General features: G+C 39.5%; 1 protein-coding gene across 1 annotated transcript in view; it reads right to left on the reverse strand.

The window, feature by feature from the left end:
* Positions 1-241: 241 nt before the first annotated feature.
* Positions 242-24,062, reverse strand: part of LOC124274015 (integrin alpha-3-like) — a 41,049-nt gene continuing 17,228 nt past the window's right edge. The window contains exons 8-21 of the mRNA XM_046709349.1: positions 17,303-17,365; positions 16,680-16,862; positions 15,526-15,631; positions 14,698-14,889; positions 14,125-14,328; positions 10,891-11,048; positions 10,416-10,547; positions 8,545-9,059; positions 7,920-8,103; positions 7,405-7,608; positions 6,537-6,656; positions 5,962-6,054; positions 5,260-5,376; positions 242-504 (exon numbers count right to left, since the gene is read on the reverse strand). Of these exons, the coding sequence (XP_046565305.1) occupies positions 313-504; positions 5,260-5,376; positions 5,962-6,054; positions 6,537-6,656; positions 7,405-7,608; positions 7,920-8,103; positions 8,545-9,059; positions 10,416-10,547; positions 10,891-11,048; positions 14,125-14,328; positions 14,698-14,889; positions 15,526-15,631; positions 16,680-16,862; positions 17,303-17,365 (2,463 nt within the window). The 3' untranslated portion in view covers positions 242-312. The remainder of the gene's footprint in view (positions 505-5,259; positions 5,377-5,961; positions 6,055-6,536; positions 6,657-7,404; positions 7,609-7,919; positions 8,104-8,544; positions 9,060-10,415; positions 10,548-10,890; positions 11,049-14,124; positions 14,329-14,697; positions 14,890-15,525; positions 15,632-16,679; positions 16,863-17,302; positions 17,366-24,062) is intronic.

A 24,062-nucleotide genomic window follows, 5' to 3' on the forward strand; every position in this document is an offset into this window, starting at 1 on the left:
CAGTTATTCATATTGTGTACACCCTAAATAGGTTTAGTGAGGATTGCATATTTCTTATAAGAATATTTTAGCTTTTGTTACATTCTTTTCTTTTTTGAGCATTTGAGTACACCATGAATAGGTTTAGGGACGTTTTCTTTAGTACAATATTTTGTTGCTTTTTAACATTTTCTTCTTTACGAGGAGAGACTAAACATTTTCTTTCATTGCAACATTTTTTGCTGGACATAAGATATTAAGTGTAAAAACCTAGACAAAGTTTTTGCTTTCCATTATTTTAAAGAAAATATTTTTTTAAATATCCATTGTTCTCTATGATGACATGGCTCCCTTTTCATCTTTGGCCGACTCCATGGGGGTTTCGTTGGACTCTTCTGGACTCTCTTTGGCGTCTTCTGGGGCTTTGCTGTTTCGTGGAGCACGTGATTGGTTTCTCCCGTAGTAACCGCTCTCTCGCTTCCATTTCTGCACCTTGCCTTTTTTCTCCCTCTTGAAAAAGCCGCACTGGAAACACATTGTTAGTTTATAGGGTTTTAAGGGACAATCACATGAAATGAAGTCGATAAATATGGACTTAAAGGTAGTTCATGTTTGTCTTTTCAAGCTAAGATTAAAATCCAGTTTCATTCAATATGATACGAAATATGGTACGAATGGTTGGTTGTCTGTTACAGTTGAATATCATGTTATTGCGGTTGGTGAGTCTAAAATGCGACATACGCTGGATAATTTACATTCCAGACAACTACAACGTTTAACACTTTAAGGTCCCGTCAACTACAACGTTGAACAATTTACAGACAAGACAACTACAACGTTGAACAATTTACAGACAAGACAAATGCAATGTTGAACAATTTACAGGCCAGACAACTATAATGTTGAACAATTTACAGACCAGACAACTACAACGTTGAACAATTTACAGACCAGACAACTACAATGTTGAACAATTTACAGACAGACAACTACAATGTTAAACAATTTACAGACAAGACAACTACAACGTTGAACAATTTAGACACCAGACAAATTCAACGTTGAACAATTTACAGATAAGACAACTACAACGTTGAAAAATTTACAGACCAGACAACTGCAATGTTGAACAATTTACAGGCCATACAACTATAATGTTGAACAATTTACAGACCAGACAACTACAACGTTGAACAATTTACAGACCAGACAACTATGATGTTGAACAATTTACAGACAGACAACTTCAATGTTAAACAATTTACAGACAAGACAACTACAACGTTGAACAATTTACAGACCAGACAACTACAACGTTGAACAATTTACAGACCAGACAACTACAATGTTGAACAATTTACAGACAGACAACTACAATGTTAAACAATTTACAGACAAGACAACTACAACGTTGAACAATTTAGACACCAGACAACTACAATGTTGAACAATTTACAGACCAGACAACTACAACATTGAACAATATACAGGCTAGACAAATACAATGTTGAACAAATTACGGTCCAGACAATTACAACGCTGAACAATTTACGGTCCCGTCAACTACAACGTTGAACAATTTACAGACCAGACAACTACAACGTTGAACAATTTACAGACCAGACAACCACAACGTTGAACAATTTACAGTCCAGACAACTACAATGTTGAACAATTTACGGTCCCGTCAACTACAACGTTGAGCAATTTACAGACCAGACAACTACAATGTTGAAAAATTTACAGACAAAACAGCTACGACGTTGAACAATTTACAGACCAGACAACTATAATGTTGAACAATTTACAGACCAGACAACTACAACATTGAACAATATACAGACCTGACAACTACAATGTTGAACATTTTACAGACAAGACAACTACAACGTTGAACAATATACAGACAAGACAACTACAATGTTGAACTATTAAGAGGCCAGACAACTATAATGTTCAACAGTTTACAGACCAGACAACTACAATGTTGAACAATTTACAGACGAGAGAACTATAATGTTGAACAATATACAGGCACAGACAACTACAATGTTGAATAATATAGAGACCAGACAACTACAACGTTGAACAATTTAGAGACCAGACAACTACAATGTTGAACAATATATATACCTGACAACTACAATGTAGAACAATTTACAGACAGACAACTACAATGTTGAACAATTTACAGACAAGACAACTACAATGTTGAACAATTTACAGACCAGACAACTACAATGTTGAACAATTTACAGACATACAACTACAATGTTGAAAAATTTACAGACAAAACAACTACGACGTTGAACAATTTACAGACCAGACAACTATACTGTTGAACAATTTACAGGCCAGACAACTACAACATTGAACAATATACGGGCCAGACAAATACAATGTTGAACAAATTACGGTCCTGACAACTACAACGCTGAACAATTTACGGTCCCGTCAACTACAACGTTGAACAATTTACAGACCAGACAACTACAACGTTGAACAATTTACAGACCAGACAACCACAACGTTGAACAATTTACAGTCCAGACAACTACAATGTTGAACAATTTACGGTCCCGTCAACTACAACGTTGAGCAATTTACAGACCAGACAACTACAATGTTGAAAAATTTACAGACAAAACAGCTACGACGTTGAACAATTTACAGACCAGACAACTATAATGTTGAACAATTTACAGACCAGACAACTACAACATTGAACAATATACAGACCTGACAACTACAATGTTGAACATTTTACAGACAAGACAACTACAACGTTGAACAATATACAGACAAGACAACTACAATGTTGAACTATTAAGAGGCCAGACAACTATAATGTTCAACAGTTTACAGACCAGACAACTACAATGTTGAACAATTTACAGACGAGAGAACTATAATGTTGAACAATATACATATACAGACAACCACAATGTTGAATAATATAGAGACCAGACAACCACAACGTTGAACAATTTAGAGACCAGACAACCACAATGTTGAACAATATATATATACCTGACAACTACAATGTAGAACAATTTACAGACAGACAACTACAATGTTGAACAATTTACAGACAAGACAACCACAATGTTGAACAATTTACAGACCAGACAACCACAATGTTGAACAATTTACAGACATACAACTACAATGTTGAAAAATTTACAGACAAAACAACTACGACGTTGAACAATTTACAGACCAGACAACTATACTGTTGAACAATTTACAGGCCAGACAACTACAACATTGAACAATATACGGGCCAGACAAATACAATGTTGAACAAATTACGGTCCTGACAACTACAACGCTGAACAATTTACGGTCCCGTCAACTACAACGTTGAACAATTTACAGACCAGTCAACTACAACGTTGAACAATTTACAGAGCAGACAACTATAATGTTGTACAATATACAGGCCAGACAACTTTAATGTTGAACAATTTACAGATCACACAACTACAACGTTGAACAATTTACATACCAGACAACTATAATGTTGAACAATATACAGGCCACACAACTACAATGTTGAACAATTTACAGACCACACAACTACAATGTTGAACAATTTACAGACCAGACAACTACAACGTTGTACAATATACAGGCCAGACAACTATAATGTTGAACAATTTACAGACCAGACAACTACAACGTTGAACACTTTACACAACAGACAACTATAACGTTGAACAATTTACAGACCAGACAACTACAACGATGAACAATTTACAGACCAGACAACTACAACTTTGAACAATTTACAGACCAGACAACTATAATGTTGAACAATATACAGGCCAGACAACTATAATGTTGAATAATATACAGACCAGACAACTACAATGTTGAACAATTTACAGACCAGACAACTACAATGTTGAAGAATATAGGGGCCAGACAACTACAATGTTGAACAATTTACAGACAAGACAACTACAACGTTGAACAATATACAGACCAGACAACTATAATGTTGAATAATATACTGGCCAGACAACTATAATGTTGAACAATATACAGACCACACAACTACAATGTTGAACAATTTACAGACAAGACAACTGCAACGTTGAACAATATACAGACCAGAGATCTGCAATGTTGAAAAATTTACAGTCCAGACAACTACAATGTTGAACAATTTACAGACCAGACAACTACAATGTTGAACAATTTACAGACCAGACAACTACAACTTTGAACAATTTACAGACCAGACAACTATAATGTTGAACAATATACAGGCCAGACAACTATAATGTTGAATAATATACAGACCAGACAACTACAATGTTGAACAATTTACATACCAGACAACTACAATGTCGAACAATTTACAAACCAGACAACTATAATGTTGAACAATATACAGGCCAGACAACTATAATGTTGAATAATATACAGACCAGACAACCACAATGTTGAACAATTTACAGACCAGACAACTACAATGTTGAACAATGTACAGGCCAGACAACTACAATGTTGATCAATATACATACCTGACAACTACAATGTTGAACAATTTACAGACAAGACAGCTACAACGTTCAACAATATACAGACAAGACAACTACAATGTTGATCTATTTACAGGCCAGACAACTATAATGTTGATTAATTTACAGACCAGACAACTACAATGTTGAACAATATACAGGCCAGACAACTACAATGCTGAACAATATACATACCTGACAACTATAATGTTGAACAATTTACAGACAAGACAACTACAACGTTGAACAACATACAGAGCAGACAACTACAATTTTGAACAATTTACAGGCCAGACAACTATAATGTTGAACAATTTACAGACCAGACAACTATAATGTTGAACAATTTACAGACCTGACAACTATAATGTTGAACAATTTACAGACCAGACAACTACAACGTTGAACAAATTACAGACAAGACAACTACAAGGTTGAACAATATACAGGCCAGACAACTACAATGTTGAACAATATACAGGCCAGACAACTATAATGTTGAATAATATACAGACCAGACAACTTCAACGTTGAACAATTTACAGACCAGACAACTACAATGTTGAACAATATACAGACCAGACAACTACAATGTTGAACAATTTACAGACAAGACAACTACAATGTTGAACAATTGACGGTCCCGTCAACTACAACGTTGAACAATTTACTGTCCCGACAACTACAACGTTTAACAATTCGCAGACCAGACAACTACAACGTTGAATAATTTTCAGGCCAGGCAATGTACCTTCCACAGCACGATGAAGATTATGATGAGGATGACGATGGCGGCAAGGACGCTGCCGATGATGATCCAGATGTTGACCTTGCCGGGTGGATTTTCGGGGTAGATTGGCGTCATTATCTGTAATCAAGGGAAGGTTTAGTTGGGTTGTGTCAGATCATGACACATGATGATAATGATGATGGTTGATATTAACAGATTAAAATACATAAATGTAGAAAAGAGGGAGTGGGTGATCCTGGCACAGTCAGGCTGGTAAGGCTCATCATCAGCTCATTGCCTTTGTAGCCCCCTTTACACGCATCCCAGACAGTGAACAAAACTTCTCACTGGAAGCGCTGGCCAGTCGAACCCACAAAAAACGTTTCGGGAATATGTAGACTCCCCGAACACTCCCTGCAGACTTCGGCATTAACCTCAGTGTCAGAAGGGCTGTGTTCCTGGCAAGAAATCCGACACACCTCTCCCCTCCCCTCCTTTCCCTGTCCTGAAAGTTTATTAAATGACCATCATTGAAACTCTCGTGGAAATGAAGTGTGCGCCCCCACTTTCTCAAGAGTGCGCACCACCATAGCGTTGGACACCACCATAGCGTATCCTGCTACCGACGTATAAGACCTGTTGTAGATACCGACATGATTGGTTTCAGTCGATGTTATGTAAGGGATGTGCACAGGAGGACCGGGCGGGATGTCCCCCTCTTACCTTCGTCTCGACAGCCTGTCCCCAGGGGTAGAGCAGGGGGTGGTCAGGTTGGATCACGGTGGCTTCAGTGTAGTACCTCAGGAAGTCAACCCGCTGGATCCAAAACAAACGAACACGTTTTGCACCTATCACTTTCATTGCAAGAAAACGCAGATCGTTACATCCGGAGCAACTAGTCGTTTGTTACAACCGGAATTGCATGCAGCTGAATGCGTTCGTTATTACATCTACATTTACACATGCTTCGTCACATCCGCAGTGACACGAAGTTTCATCAATAGTTATATACCCGTAATAGCATATGGTTGGTTGGCTGGTTTGTTGTTTAACGCTGCACTCAGCAATATTCCAGCTATATGGCGGCGGTTTGTAAATAATCGAGACTGGACCAGACCATCCAGTGATCAACAGCATGGGCATCGATCTACGCAGTTGGGATACGATGACGTGTCAACCAGGTCAGCTAGCCTGACCACCCGATCCCGTTAGTCCCCTCTTACGACAAGCATGTGTTACTGAAGATCAATTCTAACCCGGACTTTCACGGGTCCAAATTTGAGCGCGAAGTTACCCACATCATAAAAGGGCAGGTTGCTTCCTGGGATCCAGACGGTGATGTTGACGATGGCGCTACTCCCCGGGCTCAGATGATGCAGAGGACACGTGTACTCAACACACTTGAAGTCAGCACAGTCCTGTGAACCAGACAACCACAGCGACTTCAGTAGCAGCCTCCATCAGAAGCCAGGAAGAAAACTGAACCATACATTTAATGATAACACCAGGTAGTTACTAAACGTACGTGATCATAACGGCAAAATATATCACCTGAATCTTATCTTGACTGAAGGACAATAAAGCAAATATAAGGGGTTTGTTATGTTACTTACCTATAGAGGAACTGTTGTTAACTATGATTATGTCAATTTCACCTCCATCCAACAGTCCAACCATTGTGCAACAGTTTGAATGAGTAATTTATGAAAACACATATTGGTAAGAAAAGGATTTGGGACCTAATAACCCTCCTTTGTTTTAAATGGTGCAAATACGGTAAAAACATTACTTTTTGGTTTCAAAGATAAGATAAGATTTGAAAGAGACCCACCTCCAGTAGTTTATTACATAATGGGCAGAACTATGCAATGTTTATGACTTTATTAACTATAACAAAATCCAGAATATACTGACAAAAGAAAATGTTTCCTCAGGTTTAACTCTGGATTGCTATACATGCAGTATTTTCCGAGGAGACAAGAGATATATTTTGAATACAAATGGGATTACACGGTTTGTCTCCCCCAGCATGAAGCGATTACGAAGAAATCCAAAAAATACAAAACCGAACCCCCAAGCCCAACTAAAACAACGAAAAAAAACCCCCAACTCGTCAAAACCAAACCAAAACCAATTTTCAGTCTCCCCCTCTGACCCTCAACCTACCATGTCCAGGATGTTTTTTGCGATGTCTCTTGTTTTGCGCTCCTTTAATTTGGAAGGAGGCAGGACGGGTAAGAAAGCAGTCGTTGTCTCCACTGGTTCAGTCGACGTTGTCGTTGATGTTGTTGATGTGGTGGAACTCTGCGCGATGCCTTTACTTTTTATGTATCGCTGACAGCCGACGCTTGTTCCGTCTTCATGTAGGATCTGCGGGGACCATATGAGTGTGGATAGATTTACAGGCCTTGTTTTGACAAGGAGAAAGACAATGGAGCCGGAAGTGATAGTGAGTGAGCGAGTGAGTTTAGTTTTCGCCGCTTTTAGCAATAATCCAGCAATATCAGAGCGGGGGACACCAGAAAATGGGCTTCCAATGTGTGTCACTCACTCACCTTACATTCATCAGGCAGAACAGCACACCTCACATCGTGTCATTACCCTGAGATACACACATTTCTTATATCTCATACTTCTTACATTCATCAGGCAGAGCAGCACATCTCACATAGAGTCCTTACCCTGATGTCTGCTGCCTCCACTAGCGCCTCCTTCTTCTGGTTGAAGTATGGAAGGTTGACGGAGACACGTGTGTACGGCAAGAAACTAGGACCAGCGTTCTTGATGACGTATTTGTGCCCGATAGTAACCTTGGTTTTGTCCAGTTTATCCATCCGTACCAGAACTTGGTCGGGATCTGACTTTCTGCAGTGCATTAAAGTGACTGTCATATCTCATGCATAGATATGTGTTTCTATTTGAGTCGATTAAAAATGGTGATAAAAGCCAAAATGTGTACATTTTGTCTGCGTTTCGTGGTGATATGCTTTGGAGAAATAAATATGATTTGGTTTGTTTGTTCTTTATCGACGCACTCAGCAACATTCCAGGTATATGGCAGGCGTCTGAAAATAATCGAGTCTGGATCAGACAATCCAGTGATTATCATCATGAACATCTATCTACTCAACTGGGATACAACATGTGTGAACCAGGTCAGCGGGCCTGCCCACCGGATCCCGTCAGTCGCCTTTCATGACAAGCATGGGTTGCTGAAGACCAATTCTAATCAAGATCTTTACGGATCGTAAAATACATATCGATCAGTATCGATCCATTTCGAAACAAGGTAGTGTGTATAATTACCCAATGATTCCTGTTTGAGCATCGATCCAGACGCGAGTAGTTAGATTGGCTTTGTTATCATCCGGTGTCGTCTCGTTACTTCCGGTTTGAACAAAGACGTTAAATTCTAGCGGGGACATATCAGTCCTGATATCATCTGCCGTGAAGAAGACTTGAAAGGCAAACATCTCCTTGGAATACACTGGAAGGAGAACGTCACATTTCAGCCGATTTCGGAATACCCCGATTTCCTCGGCGTCTCCGTCGCAGACGACAGGTTGTTGAGAAGATGACTCTGTCGTCTGCATCGAAACAGTCCCAGACCACGTGACATATACTACTGTGGCGAATGCGGTTTCCATGTCGTTCCTGACAGCCACGTTCAGCACCAGGCCGTTTGTCGCGTTGATAACGACATCCTTGTTTATATCTTCCCTAATAACGGCCCCATCCGCGTTATCGATGCTCGCCTCCAGGTCAACGACAAGGTCAGACCAACACTGGTTGTCTTCACCACACTCAAGTTGAAAGGCCACCTGAAGCAATCGAAATGTCACTAGTCACTTGAAGCATTGAATCATGAAAGCTTCACCATACAAACTTACAAGAAGGCAGTAATCAAGCGTAAATGTAAGGTTAGAATATATATAGGAAAGATTTCACTGTCATCGACTTGAACCTTCAAGAAGAATACCAACAGGGAGATCCCAATCTACAGAATGTGTTGATACTTTATACAGAAATAGGCACATAATTTGGTTTCCATCTACTGTCTTTGTGAGGTTTGAACAATCTTCAAGGCAGTAACTTATCAAATCACGGCAGTGAAGAAGCTGGTTGTCAGGGGAACATTTCAAGCAAGTCTGAAATAATGACATGTTTTCTAGTCATCACATAAATAATTTTTACTGAATATCCTTTATCGATTTTCACAAGCGACAGGACATCGTCCATGTTACCCATTGCTACTCTACTGACATGCAATTGAGGGATAAGGTTCAACTCGTGTTCCCGTGTTTTGTTGGTAGTCTTTCGAGGACAAAAGTGTCTGACGAAAATTTGACTGAGGATATTTGCTTCATCATTTGTTATATGTTGACATCCTGACATGGACAAACGGTATTTTGAATAGATATTTCGTTAGGAAATACACGTTTCGTTTATTTAGGAGATAAACATGTGGCAGAGGTATATAACAAAATTATAATAGCTCTAAATTTGATTTAAAACCGAACGCGTAGTGTGAGGTTTTAAATTAAAAAAATAGAGCTATTACAATTTCGTTATGCACCTCTGATTTTCCAACACAGTATGTTTATCTCTATTCTACCATACCCGTGTTATTAAGATTTAAAAAAAATACACACTGTGTCACACTGACTTTAATCAACCAATCACAATCAAGTATTTCCCGAAGTCATGGTAGAATTCTTGTTTAATGCCGCTCTCAGCAATATTCCAGCTATATGGCGGCGGTCTGTAAATAATCGAGTCTGGACCAGACAATCCAGTGACCTTGAGCATCGATCTACGCAATTGGGACACGATGGCATGTGTCAACCAAGTCAGCGAGCCTGACCACCCGATCCCATTAGTCGCCTCTTGGCATGAGTTGCTGAAGATCAATTCTAACCAGGATCTTCACGGGTAAGGAAATACATGTACTGGCATCGGACAAGATAGTGGATTGTGAAAAGGATGACGTTCAATAGAAATAAACGAAAAGTTTAAACTTGATTTTTTTCACAGACTTAAGTCTAAATTTTGTTTCTTCTTGAAAAGCTATTGTTTCGTCATGATTAATCATGCAATTGAACAAATACCGAAAGATGTTCTGGAAATGTAGTATGTAGTTTGTAAGGAGGAGATAACCTCAGCTATTAACCACTCACATCCTTGATGAGTTTGTCGGGTCGTGACTTGTTGGTGACCGGCTGGATGTCGGAGTTGGGATCCGCCGGTTGTGGGAGTTGGTACGTGGCCTCCACACGGACCACAGTGAACGGATCCTTATCTGCTCGATCCTACAAAGATTCATACATAAATGATTATTAATAATTATATTGGTGATAATGCTATTAATATTGCTGAAATGAAAGAAGAGGTGGTCCGATATTGGGACAGCATGGACCACGACTTTCTCACTTCTTTGATCAGTAGTATGCGGCGCCGCATTGAAGCCTGCATTTCTGCCCATGGTGACCTGACAAAATACTAACTGTTCACCTGCCTTTGAATCTGGAGTTAATTTATGCTAATATTCACATTTAATACGTGGGTAATGAGTGAACAAAATAAAAAATTTTTACAATCTTTAAATTCTCAATAATTTCCGGCTGTACTGTATATATGCAGTGCTTATCTTACATTTACACTGATGGCTTGAAACTCCCGGCACGCCCCTGTTTGGCTGTTAGCAGTTATTACATCAGATATGGAGTCGACGTAGCCCTGTGTGGAGTTCATGAGTATACGCTTTTGTCCATTTCCTTTGTATGTATCCACCGAGAGTACGTAGTCAAATACTGTAACACACGTGTTGTATGGTGTTACGGCATAGGGGTGTGTGACAGATAAACATGTTGTATAGAGTTACAGCTTAGGTGATTGTATGACACATATCCATGTTGTTTAGCGTTACAGCAAAATGGATTGATTGTATGACACATATCCATGTTGTGTAGCGTTACAGCAAAAGGGATTGATTGTATGACACATATCCATGTTGTGTAGCGTTACAGCAAAAGGGGTTTGATTGTATGACACATATCCATGTTGTGTAGCGTTACAGCAAAAGGGATTGATTGTATGACACATACCCATGTTGTGTAGCGTTACAGCAAAAGGGATTGATTGTATGACACATATCCATGTTGTATAGCGTTACAGCAAAGGGGATTGATTGTATGACACATACCCATGTTGTGTAGCGTTACAGCAAAAGGGATTGATTGTATGACACATACCCATGTTGTGTAGCGTTACAGCAAAAGGGATTGATTCTATGACACATATCCATGTTGTGTAGCGTTACAGCAAAAGGGATTGATTGTATGACACATATCCATGTTGTATAGCGTTACAGCAAAAGGGATTGATTGTATGACAAATATCCATGTTGTGTAGCGTTACAGCAAAAGGGATTGATTGTATGACGCATATCCATGTTGTATAGCGTTACAGCAAAAGGGATTGATTGTATGACACATATCCATGTTGTGTAGCGTTACAGCAAAAGGGATTGATTGTATGACACATATCCATGTTGTGTAGCGTTACAGCAAAAGGGATTGATTGTATGACACATATCCATGTTGTGTAGCGTTACAGCAAAAGGGATTGATTGTATGACACATACCCATGTTGTGTAGCGTTACAGCAAAAGGGATTGATTGTATGACACATATCCATGTTGTATAGCGTTACAGCAAAAGGGATTGATTGTATGACAAATATCCATGTTTCGTAGCGTTACAGCAAAAGGGATTGATTGTATGACACATATCCATGTTGTATAGCGTTACAGCAAAAGGGATTGATTGTATGACACATATCCATGTTGTGTAGCGTTACAGCAAAAGGGATTGATTGTATGACACATATCCGTGTTGTGTAGCGTTACAGCAAAAGGGATTGATTGTATGACACATATCCATGTTGTATAGCGTTACAGCAAAAGGGATTGATTGTATGACACATATCCGTGTTGTGTAGCGTTACAGCAAAAGGGATTGATTGTATGACACATATCCATGTTGTATAGCGTTACAGCAAAAGGGATTGATTGTATGACACATACCCATGTTGTGTAGCGTTACAGCAAAAGGGATTGATTGTATGACACATATCCATGTTGTATAGCGTTACAGCAAAAGGGATTGATTGTATGACACATATCCATGTTGTGTGGCGTTACAGCAAAAGGGATTGATTGTATGACACATATCCATGTTGTGTAGCGTTACAGCAAAAGGGATTGATTGTATGACACATATCCATGTTCTGTAGCGTTACAGCAAAAGGGATTGATTCTATGACACATATCCATGTTGTATAGCGTTACAGCAAAAGGGATTGATTGTATGACACATATCCATGTTGTGTAGCGTTACAGCAAAAGGGATTGATTGTATGACACATATCCATGTTGTTTAGCGTTACAGCAAAAGGGATTGATTGTATGACACATATCCATGTTGTGTAGCGTTACAGCAAAAGGGATTGATTGTATGACACATACCCATTTGTGTAGCGTTACAGCAAAAGGGATTGATTGTATGACACATATCCATGTTGTATAGCGTTACAGCAAAAGGGATTGATTGTATGACACATATCCATGTTGTGTAGCGTTACAGCAAAAGGGATTGATTGTATGACACATACCCATCTTGTGTAGCGTTACAGCAAAAGGGATTGATTGTATGACACATATCCATGTTGTATAGCGTTACAGCAAAAGGGATTGATTGTATGACACATATCCATGTTGTATAGCGTTACAGCAAAAGGGATTGATTGTATGACACATACCCATGTTGTTTAGCGTTACAGCAAAAGGGATTGATTGTATGACACATATCCATGTTGTGTAGCGTTACAGCAAAGGGATTGATTGTATGACACATACCCATCTTGTGTAGCGTTACAGCAAAAGGGATTGATTGTATGACACATATCCATGTTGTATACCGTTACAGCAAAAGGGATTGATTGTATGACACATATCCATGTTGTGTAGCGGTACAGCAAAAGGGATTGATTGTATGACACATATCCATGTTGTGTAGCGTTACAGCAAAAGGGATTGATTGTATGACACTTATCCATGTTGTGTCGCGTTACAGCAAAAGGGATTGATTTTATGACACATATCCATGTTGTGTAGCGTTCCAGCAAAAGGGATTGATTGTATGACACATATCCATGTTGTGTAGCGTTACAGCTTGGGTGATTGTATGACACATATCCATGTTGTATAGCGTTACAGCAAATGGGATTGATTGTATGACACATATCCATGTTGTGTAACGTTACAGCAAAAGGGATTGATTGTATGACACATATCCATGTTGTTTAGTTGTTACACTATGCACCTTCAATTTAACACCGTCATGTCGAAAATGAAGGAACCTTATAGATTATTAAATCAGCGGTTGATACAATAAAAAATACATATTATAACATGGGTACTCTTATAATATTTTGTTTATTACCGAAGTCGTCAAATGGAGGAAAATATATCCATATCTGCTTGCAAACATAGGCTGGCTACCCGCCGTCGCCTCATGTAGATCGCAATGTTACAGAAGAAACGTGACGTCAAAGCATTGTTCATGACGTCACGTCTCCATGATAAAGTGATATTTTGCCCTGGTATAGGGAATCGTATGAAAAATAAGAACCCCGATATTTTCACCCTCGTAGGTAATAAAATGATAAAAAAAAACAATGCCTAAAGAAGGAATAGGCAGTGAACAAGGTTTCACCCTAAAACAACCGTATGTCCGATACGTCACGGTTGGACTGTAGTTTGGGTTTTAAAAATTAAATACAAGAATTCAGAAAAGCAAAGACAACAACAATGACGTAGAGCCTTACTGAGGCTGGAAGGTAGGCTGACTCCAGTGTAGTGGAAGCAGATCCTCAACAGGAAACATCTGTCGGTGTTAGTCCCCGCCGGACAATTAGACCTGTCCTTGATGATCAGCTGGGGGTCAGTCGTGACGTTGGCGTGGAGGTCAACTATGGGCCTCGTTCTGAGAATGACTGCAGAATCCGAGAGGTACGCCCCGACAGCGATATCTGCAAAGGGCAGCTTGGTCAGTTATTTCGGTCTGAACAGTGTTTCAGTTTTATTGTTGTGGAATTGTTTCATGAAGGGGGGAATCCCGGAGTAATCATGGTCGTAAACCGTTGATATGAACGACATTGGTGAAACTGAAAGAATGCTGCCAGACAAAGGATCAAAACAGGTGGAAATCAAAGGATCAAAACAGGTGGAGATCAAAGGATCAAAAAAGGAGCATCCACAGTGTATTGAGATTTTCAGGCCACATAACTACAACGAAAAAGAGTCTACTCACAGACGCATGGCGCACTTTGGACATTATCCGATCTTATATTTAACATGAGAAAAACAGAGCGTGTGTCTGTTGAGTGCGGGGGTCGTACCGGGGTAGCCATTCCTGTCCACGTCGGCAGGTTTGGAGATGCTCCAGCCAAAAGACGTCACTGTCTCCGTGTCATTGATGTCGCGGCCTCCTATTCTCTGCATGGCCTCGGCGTTCACCCCTCCTTCCCCTCCGTGGTAGATGTATACCGCCCCGCGTCCTTCATCCTCGTATGGCGCTCCAACAGCAACATCTGGAAGATGGTAATGTTATAAGGTAAAACTGCATCCCTAAAAGTCCACGACACTCAGTTTCCCCGTGTGGTACGAGCCTACCCTGTCTGTTGGTGAACTTGTAGTAGAGAGATGGACTGAGACAGAGTAAACCTATGTGAGTATAGAACCTATGTGAGTATATTTTTTAATGTATGTGTGCCAGTAAATGAATATAATGTGGTTAGTTAGGAGTCACGGTCGTCCGACCCCTCACTGCTTGACTTAGCATCCTTGGACGGACCAAGCAAGTGGAGAGTCTGAGCTACTATCTCCCCTGACGGCCATCATTAGTAGGTAACTGTGGTAGGGTTACTAATGCATATTCAGCATTTACGACAGTAACGGCACATATCTTAAGACGTATTCAAGGAAACAGTGTCACTCCCGTTGACGTCTCCAAGAAAACTAATGGTAGTCTCAAACTCTCCTTTCCAAACTCATCTATATTACCATCAATAATGATGTCCCCAAAGGTACCAATGTCATTCCCCAGGTAACCTGTATGACCGTCACCGTTGATGTCTCCAGGTCTGCTGATGGCATTTCCTAACTAATGTCTTTCTGCATCACCTTTGATGAGTCGATGGCCACTATGATCTGAATCCCAATCTCACCTGCATAACCATCACCGTTGATGTCTCCAAGGTTACTGATGGAAGTTCCAAATCTGGCTCCGTGTTCATTCTTCCCCTTGAGAACCGAGCTCTGTGTCAAGACCCGCTGTGAAACGCATAAACGAATAGAAGCCGCTGAGAAAATAATGGCCAACGGTAAGTCAACTGTTTCTTTCATCAGTACAGATGCATGTTCTTCAACACGTCTTTAAGTGGAATGCTCTCTCGTGTACTCTACAGAGAACATAACAACGCTAAACTGACTGGGTTTCTTCAGGAAATAGGGTGGGGTACATGCAACATGCTCGCACACGTAAGCAGGACACTTTCACATGTCCTGTAGCCATAGAAAGATATACGAGGGGGTATCAAAATGTTCCAATTATCACCAAGAAGTTACTGAGCAATCAGGATACAATTTTGACTGCACCATCAGTTATCCTTATCGATTTAATGGACCAAGAACCATCTACTTCACTATATTCAGTCTTGTGCTAGTTGATCGTACACACCAATCCCCAGGTTTGGAGAAGATTGAGGCGCGCAGTGTAATTAAGTTCTTGCAATTGAAGGGCTGCACTACACGACAAATTAACGATGAGATGAAATCTGTTTATGGTGATGATAGCCCATCCTATGATACTGTTGTGAGATGGAAAAGGAATTTCCAAACCGGTCACATGTCCCCCGCAGATGAGCCATGAAGTGGACGCCCCTCACTTACTTATGATATGGACACCGTGAACAAAGTCGAGGCGCTGGATCTGGAAGATCACCGTGTAACACTACACATGGCTATGCATGAGACCGACTGGAGTTATGGCAGTGCATTGGACATCATTCATAACCAGCTGCACATGTCCAAAGTGTCAGCACGCTGGGTTCCTCGCTTAGAGTAAAGAGTGGAAACATGCCTCATCACCACCTCCGAAAAAGGCCAAGGTGCATGAAATCAGGGGACTTCTATTCAGCCGGTCTGCACAAGGTCAAGAAACGGTGGCAGAAATGTGTAGCTCGGGATGGTGACTATGTAGAGAAGTCATAAGGACAAGAAAGCAAAATATTTTTTGTACCCTGAATTCTTGGTGAAAATTAGAACTTTTTCATATCGATCGTATGAACTAAGATTTGGAGAGTTGTGGGTTTTGTCTTGCCTGTCTGTTGTCATTGAGGAGGTTCAGGTAGACAAACACCCGCCCTTCATCCATGTAGATTTTCTTCTTGTGATCACTGCCGTCGTTGCTGTCGGTGAAGTACGGAGCCCCGACCAGCAGGTCGTCGAAGTCGTCTCCATTAACATCTACCGTACACAGGGAGGCACCGAAGTAAGCCCCGGCCTGAAACCATACTGTTCGTTATGATGTGGGACGTCTACTGTTCGTTATGATGCGGGACGGCAGGGTAGCTTAGTGGTTAAGAGTTCGCTGGTTACGCCGAGGACCCGGGTTCGATTCTCCACATGGGTTCAATGTGTAAAGCCCTTTTCTGGTGTCCCCCGCCGTGATATTGCTGGAATATTGCCAAAAGCGGCGTTAAACTAAACTCACTCACTCACTTGACAACTTTATCCAGTGCTACACAGTGCCTGGAAGCTTCGGTCGGACGAGCAAACGCCTTAACCACTAGGCGACCACACTGCCCCATAAGTTGTCAAGGCTTCCAAGCCTTGCGTATCAGAGTATGCTTTAACGTTCTCTATGATTGTGAGACGCTCCTCAACGTATTGTCGCCACCGACACAATGACAGACGCATCATGCGTATCTCTAGGCAACTCACCTGCTCGCCTCTCAACGACTTCACCAATGCAAGTAGGTTGTTTGAGCTGGTGTAATTGACTACCTGAAATATTTTAAGATAACGTGTTCAGATTGTGTGAGGCATAATTAGTGTAGATGTAAGTAACAACTGCTTTGCTCCGGACGAAACAAAACATCAAGTGTATAACTTTACAGGAGAGCGTTGTAGGTACGTTTTGGAGGTCATTCATGTGGGCAAGTGTTGAAGGAGAGTAATGTATGTAAGTGTTGAAGGAGAGTGATGTATGTGTTGAAGGAGAGTAATGTATATAAGTGTTGAAGGAGAGTAATGTATGTAAGTGTTGAAGGAGAGTGATGAATGTAAGTGTTGAAGGAGAGTAATGTATGTAAGTGTTGAAGGAGAGTAATGTATGTAAGTGTTGTAGGAGAGTGATGTATGTAAGTGTTGTAGGAGAGTAATGTATGTAAGTGTTGAAGGAGAGTGATGTATGTAAGTGTTGAAGGAGAGTGATGTATGTAAGTGTTGTAGGAGAGTAATGTATGTAAGTGTTGAAGGAGAGTGATGAATGTAAGTGTTGTAGGAGAGTGATGTATGTAAGTGTTGAAGGAGAGTGATGTATGTAAGTGTTGAAGGAGAGTGATGTATGTAAGTGTTGTAGGAGGAGTAATGTATGTAAGTGTTGAAGGAGAGTGATGTATGTAAGTGTTGTAGGAGAGTGATGAATGTAAGTGTTGAAGGAGAGTAATGTATGTAAGTGTTGTAGGAGAGTGATGTATGTAAGTGTTGAAGGAGAGTAATGTATGTAAGTGTTGAAGGAGAGTGATGTATGTAAGTGTTGTAGGAGAGTGATGAATGTAAGTGTTGAAGGAGGAGTAATGTATGTAAGTGTTGTAGTAGGAGAGTGATGTATGTAAGTGTTGTAGGAGGTAATGTGTATGCTTAGTGTTGAAGGAGAGTGATGTATGTATGTGTTGTAGGAGGTGATGAATGTAAGTGTTGAAGGAGAGTGATGTATGTAAGTGTTGAAGAGAGTAGTATGAATGTAAGTGTTGAAGGAGAGTAATAATGTATGTAAGTGTTGTAGGAGGAGTAATGTATGTAAGTGTTGAAGGAGGAGAGTGATGTATGTAAGTGTTGTAGGAGAGTGATGTATGTAAGTGTTGTAGGAGAGTGATGTATGTAAGTGTTGTAGAGGAGGAAGTGATGTATAAAGTGTTGAAGGAGGAGTGATGTAATGTAAGTGTTGAAGGAGAGTGATGTATGTATAAAGTGTTGAAGGAGAGTGAAGTGTTGATGTAAGTATTGTTGAAGGAGAAGTAATGTATGTAAGTGTTGTAGGAGAGTAATGTATGTAAGTGTTGTAGGAGAGTAATGTATGTAAGTGTTGTAAGGATAGTAATGTATGTAAGTGTTGAAGGAGAGTGATGTATGTAAGTGTTGTAGGAGAGTAATGTATGTAAGTGTTGAAGGAGAGTGATGTATGTAAAGTGTTGTAGGAGAGTGATGTATGTAAAGTGTTGAAGGAGAGTGATGTATGTAAGTGTTGTAGGAGGAGTGTATGTATGTAAGTGTTGAAGGAGAGTAATGTATGTAAGTGTTGAAGGAGAGTGATGTATGTAAGTGTTGAAGGAGAGTGATGTATGTAAGTGTTGTAGGAGAGTAATGTATGTAAGTGTTGAAGGAGAGTGATGTATGTAAGTGTTGAAGGAGAGTAATGTAATGTGAAGTGTTGAAGGATAGTAATGTATGTAAGTGTTGTAGGAGAGTGATGTATGTAAAGTGTTGTAGGAGAGGATAAATGTATGTAAGTGTTGTAGGAGGAGTGATGTATGTAAGTGTTGTAGGAGAGTAGTATGTATGTAAGTGTTGTAGGAGGAGTAATGTATGTAAGTGTTGTAGGAGAGTGATGTATGTAAAGTGTTGTAGGGAGAGTAATGTATGTAAGTGTTGAAGGAGAGTGATGTATGTAAAGTGTTGAAGGAGAGTGATGTATGTAAGTGTTGTAGGAGAGTAATGTATGTAAGTGTTGAAAGGAGAGTGTGATGTATGTAAGTGTTGTAGGGAGGAGTCATGTATGTAAGTGTTGAAGGAGAGAGAGTGATGTATGTAAGTGTTGAAGGAGGAGTGATGTATGTAGAAGTGTTGTAGGGAGAGGTAATGTATGTAAAGTGTTGAAGGAGAGTGATGTATGTAAGTGTTGAAGGAGAGTGATGTATGTAAAGTGTTGTAGGAGAGAGATGTATGTATGTAAAGTGTTGTAGGAGGAGTAATGTATGTAAGTGTTGAAGGAGAGTAATGTATAAAGTGTTGAAGGAGAGTGAGTGTATGTAAGTGTTGAAGGAGAGTGATGTAATGTATAAGTGTTGAAGGAGAGTGATGTATGTATGTAAGTGTTGAAGGAGGAGTGATGAATGTAAGTGTTGAAGGAGAGTAATGTATGTAAGAAGTTGTTGTAGGAGAGTAATGTATGTAAGTGTTGTGTTAGAGAGTGTGTGTATGTAAGTGTTGAAGGAGAGTAATGTAATGTATGTAAGTGTTGAAGGAGGAGTGATGTATGTAAGTGTTGTAGGAGGATGAGTAATGTATGTAAAGTGTTGTTAGGAGGAGTGTATGTATGTAAGTGTTGAAGGAGGGAGTGATGAATGTAAGTGTTGAAGGAGAAGTAATGTATGTAAGTGTTGTAGGAGGAGAGTAATGTATGTAAGTGTTGTGGGAGGGAGTGATGTATATAAGTGTTGGAGGAGAGTGATGTATGTAAGTGTTGTAGGAGAGTGATGTATATAAGTGTTGTAGGAGGGAGTAATGTATGTAAAGTGTTGTAGGAGGAGTAATGTATACAAGTGTTGAAGGAGGGAGTGATGTATGTAAAGTGTTGAAGGAGGAAGTAATGTATATAAAAGTGTTGTAGGGAGGTAGATGTATGTAAGTGTAGGAGAGAATGATGTATGTAAGAGTGTTGTAAGGGAGAGTAATGTATGTAAGTGTTGTAGGAGAGTAAAGTATGTAAGTGTTGTAGAGGAGGAGTATGTATGTAAGTGTTGAGGAGGAGAGTGATGTATGTAAAGTGTTGTGGGGAGGAGTGATGTATGTAAGTGTTGAAGGAGGAAGGAATGTAATGTAAGTGTTGAAGAAGAGTGAGTAATGTATGTAAGTGTTGTAGAGGAGAAGTGATGTGATGTAAGTGTTGTGAAGAGAGGAGAGTGATGAATGTGTAAGTGTTGTAGGAGGAATGTATGTAGAAGTGTTGTAGGAGGAGTAATGTATGTAGGAGTGTTGTAGAGAGTAATGTATGTAAGTGTTGAAGGAGAGTAATGTATGTAAGTGTTGAAGAAGGAGAGTAATGTATGTAAGTGTTGATGGAGAGGAAGTGATGTATGTAAGTGTTGAAGGAGGAGTAATGTATGTAGGAAGTGTTGAAGGAGAGTAATGTAATGTAAAGTGTTGAAGGAGAGTAATGTATGTAAGTGTTGAAGAGGAGTAATATAAGTGTTGTAGGAGGAGTAATGTATGTAAGTGTTGAAGGAGGAAGTAATGTATGTAAGTGTTGAAGGAGTGATGTATGTAAGTGTTGTAGGAGAGTGATGTATGTAAGTGTTGAAGGAGGAGTGATGTATGTAAAGTGTTGTGGAGGAGTAATGTATTGTGTTGAGGGAGGAGTGATGTATGTAAGTGTTGTAGGAGAAGTAATGTATGTAAGAAGTGTTGTAGGAGAGTAATGTATGTAAGTGTTGTAGGAGAGTGATGTAAAGTGTTGTAGGAGGTAATGTATGTAAAGTGTTGTAGGAGAAGGGAGTGTATGTAAGTGTTGTAGAAGGAGTAATGTATGTAAGTGTTGTGAAGGAGGTAATGAGAAGTGTAAGTGAATAAAGTGTTAGAAGGAGGGAGTGATGTATGTAAGTGTTGAAGGAGGAGATGAGTATGTAAAGTGTTAGAAGGAGGTAATGTATGTAAAAGTGTTGTGGGAGAGTGATGTATGTAAGTGTTGTAGGAGGAGTAATGTATGCAATTAAGGAGTGTTGTAGGAGAGTGATGTATGTAAGTGTTGAAGGAGAGTAATGTATGTAAGTGTTGAAGGAGGAGGTGATGTATGTAAGTGTTGAAGGAGAGTGATGAATGTAAGTGTTGAGAGGAGGTGATGTATGTAAGTGTTGTAGGAGGAGAGTGATGTATGTAAGTGTTGAAGGAGATGTGATGTATGTAAGTGTTGTAGGAGAGTAATGTATGTAAGTGTTGAAGGAGAGTAATGTATGTAAGTGTTGAAGGAGGAAGTGATGTATAAAGTGTTGTGAGGAGGAGAGTGATGTATGTAAGTGTTGAAGGAGAAGTGAAGTAAAAGTGTTGTAGGAAGGAGTGTTGTATGGTGAAGTGTTGAGGAGTGATGAATGTAAGTGTTGAAGGAGAGTGAGTATGTAAGTGTTGAAGGAGAAGTGATGTATGTAAGTGTTATGGAAGGAGAGTGATGTATTGTATAAAGTGTTGTAGGAGGAGTGATGTATGTAAGTGTTGAAGGAGGGAAATTAATGTATGTAAGTGTTGTAGGAGAGTAATATGTAAGTGTTGTAGGAGGAAGTAATGTGTAAGTGTTGAAGGAGGTAATGTATGTAAGTGTTGAAGGAGGTGATGTATGTAAGTGTTGTGGGAGGAGAAGTAATGTATGTAAGGTGTTGAGGAGGTAATGTATATAGTAGGAGGTGATGTAAGTGTTGAAGGAGAGTGATGAATGTAAGTGTTGAAGGGAGAGTAATGTATGTAAAGTGTTGTAGGAGGAGTGATGTATGTAAGTGTTGCAGGAGGAGTAATGTATGTAAGTGTTGAGAAGGAGAGTGATTGTAAAGTGTTGAAGGGGAGTATATGTGTATGTATGTAAGTGTTGAAGGAGAGTGATGAATAAAGTGTTGTAGGAGTGATGTAATGTTAAGTGTGAAGGAGGAGTGATGTATGTAAGTGTTGTAGAAGAGGAATAATGTATGTTAAAGTGTTGTAGGAGTGATAATGTATGTAAGTGTTGGAAGGAGGAGTAATGTATAATAAAGTGTTGTAGGAGGAATGTATGTAAGAAGTGTTGTAGGAGAGTAATGTATGTAAGTGTTGAAGGAGGAAGTAATGTATGTAAGTGTTGTAGAGGAGTGTAATGTATGGTGTTGAAGGAGGAGTGTTGTAATGTAATGTAAGTATTGTTAGAGAGTGTATGTATGTAAAGTGTTGAAGGAGGAAATTGATGTAAGTGTTGTTGAAGAGGAGAGTGATGTATGTAAAGTGTTGAAGGAGAGTGATGTAATGTAAGGTGTTGTAGATAAGGAGGAGAGTAATGTATGTAAGTGTTGTAGAGAGGAATAATATGTAAAGTGTTGAAGGAGGATGGTAATGTATGTGTGTTGAAGGAGAGTAATGTTTATGTAAGTGTTGTAGGAGAGTAAAGTGTGTGTATGTAAGTGTTGAAGGAGAGTGATGTATGTAAGAAATGTTGAAGGAGGGTGATGTATGTAAAGTGTTGAAGGAGGAGTAATGTATTTAAAGTGTTGAAGGAGAGTGATGTTAAGAAAGTGTTGTAGGAGAGTAATGTATGTAAAGTGTTGAAGAAGGAGGAAAGTGTTGTATGTAAGTGTTGTAGGAGGAGTGATGTATATAGATAAGTGTTGTAGGAGGAAGTAATGTATGTAAGAGTGTTGAAGGAGAGTAATGTATGTAAGTGTTGTTGAGGAGGAGTGTATATGTAGTAATAAGTGTTAGAAGGAGGAGTAATGTATGTAAAGTGTTGTAGGAGAGTGATGTATGTAAAGTGTTGTAGGAGAGTGATGTATGTAAGTGTTGTGGAGAGTAATGATGTGTATAGGAGAAGTGTTGTAGAAGTGAAGTAGAGGAGTATGTAAGTGTTGAAGAAGTAGAAGTAAGTGTTGTGTAAGAGTGTTGTAGGAGGAGTGATGAGTAGAGTAATGTATGTGAGTGTTGTGGAGGAAGTAATGTATGTAAGTGTTGAAGGAGAGTGATGTATGTAAGTGTTGAAGAGAGTGATGTGATAAGTATTAAGAGTTGTAATGTAAGTAAAGAGAGTAGGAGGGAGGTTGAAGAGATGATGAATATAAAGTGTTATGAAGGAGGTGATGATGTAAGTGTTAAGGAGATTGATGTATGTAAAGTGTTGGAAGAGAGAGTGATGTATGTACAAGTGTTGTAGGAGAGAAATATGTAAAGTGTTTAAGAAGGAGGAGAGTGATGTCTATAAGTGTTGAAGGAGAGTAATGTATGTAAAAGTGTTGTAGAGGGAGAGTGATGTAATGTGGATAAGTGTGAGAGAATGTATATAAAGTGTTAGAGGAGAGTGTTGTAATGTAAGTGTTTAGAAGAGAAGTGATGTAAAGTGTTATGAGGAGAAGTGATGTATAAGTGTTGTAGGAAGTGATGTATGTAAGTGTTAAGAGAAGAGTGAAAGTATGTATAGTAGAGTGTTGTAGTAGAGTAGTGATGTAAAGTGTTGAAGAGGAAGTGATGTATAAAGTGTTGTAGGAGAGTGAGAGAATAATGTAAGTGTTGAAGGAGGGAGTAATGTAATGTATGTAAGTGTTGTAGGAGGTGATGTATGTAAGTGTTGTAGGAGGAGAATGTATATAGAGTGTTGAAGGAGGAGGAGTGATGTGTGTTATGTGTTGAAGGAGAAGTGATGTATGTAAGTGTTGAAGAAGTGAAGTGTATGAAGTGTGTGTAGGAGGAGTGATGGATATATAGTGTTGAAGGAGAAGTAATGTATATGTAAGTGTTGAAGGAGAGTGATGTAATATAG

This window comes from Haliotis rubra, unplaced genomic scaffold (genome assembly GCF_003918875.1).
Source record: "Haliotis rubra isolate DU_JTF1 unplaced genomic scaffold, ASM391887v1 Scf104, whole genome shotgun sequence".
NCBI lineage: Eukaryota > Metazoa > Mollusca > Gastropoda > Lepetellida > Haliotidae > Haliotis > Haliotis rubra.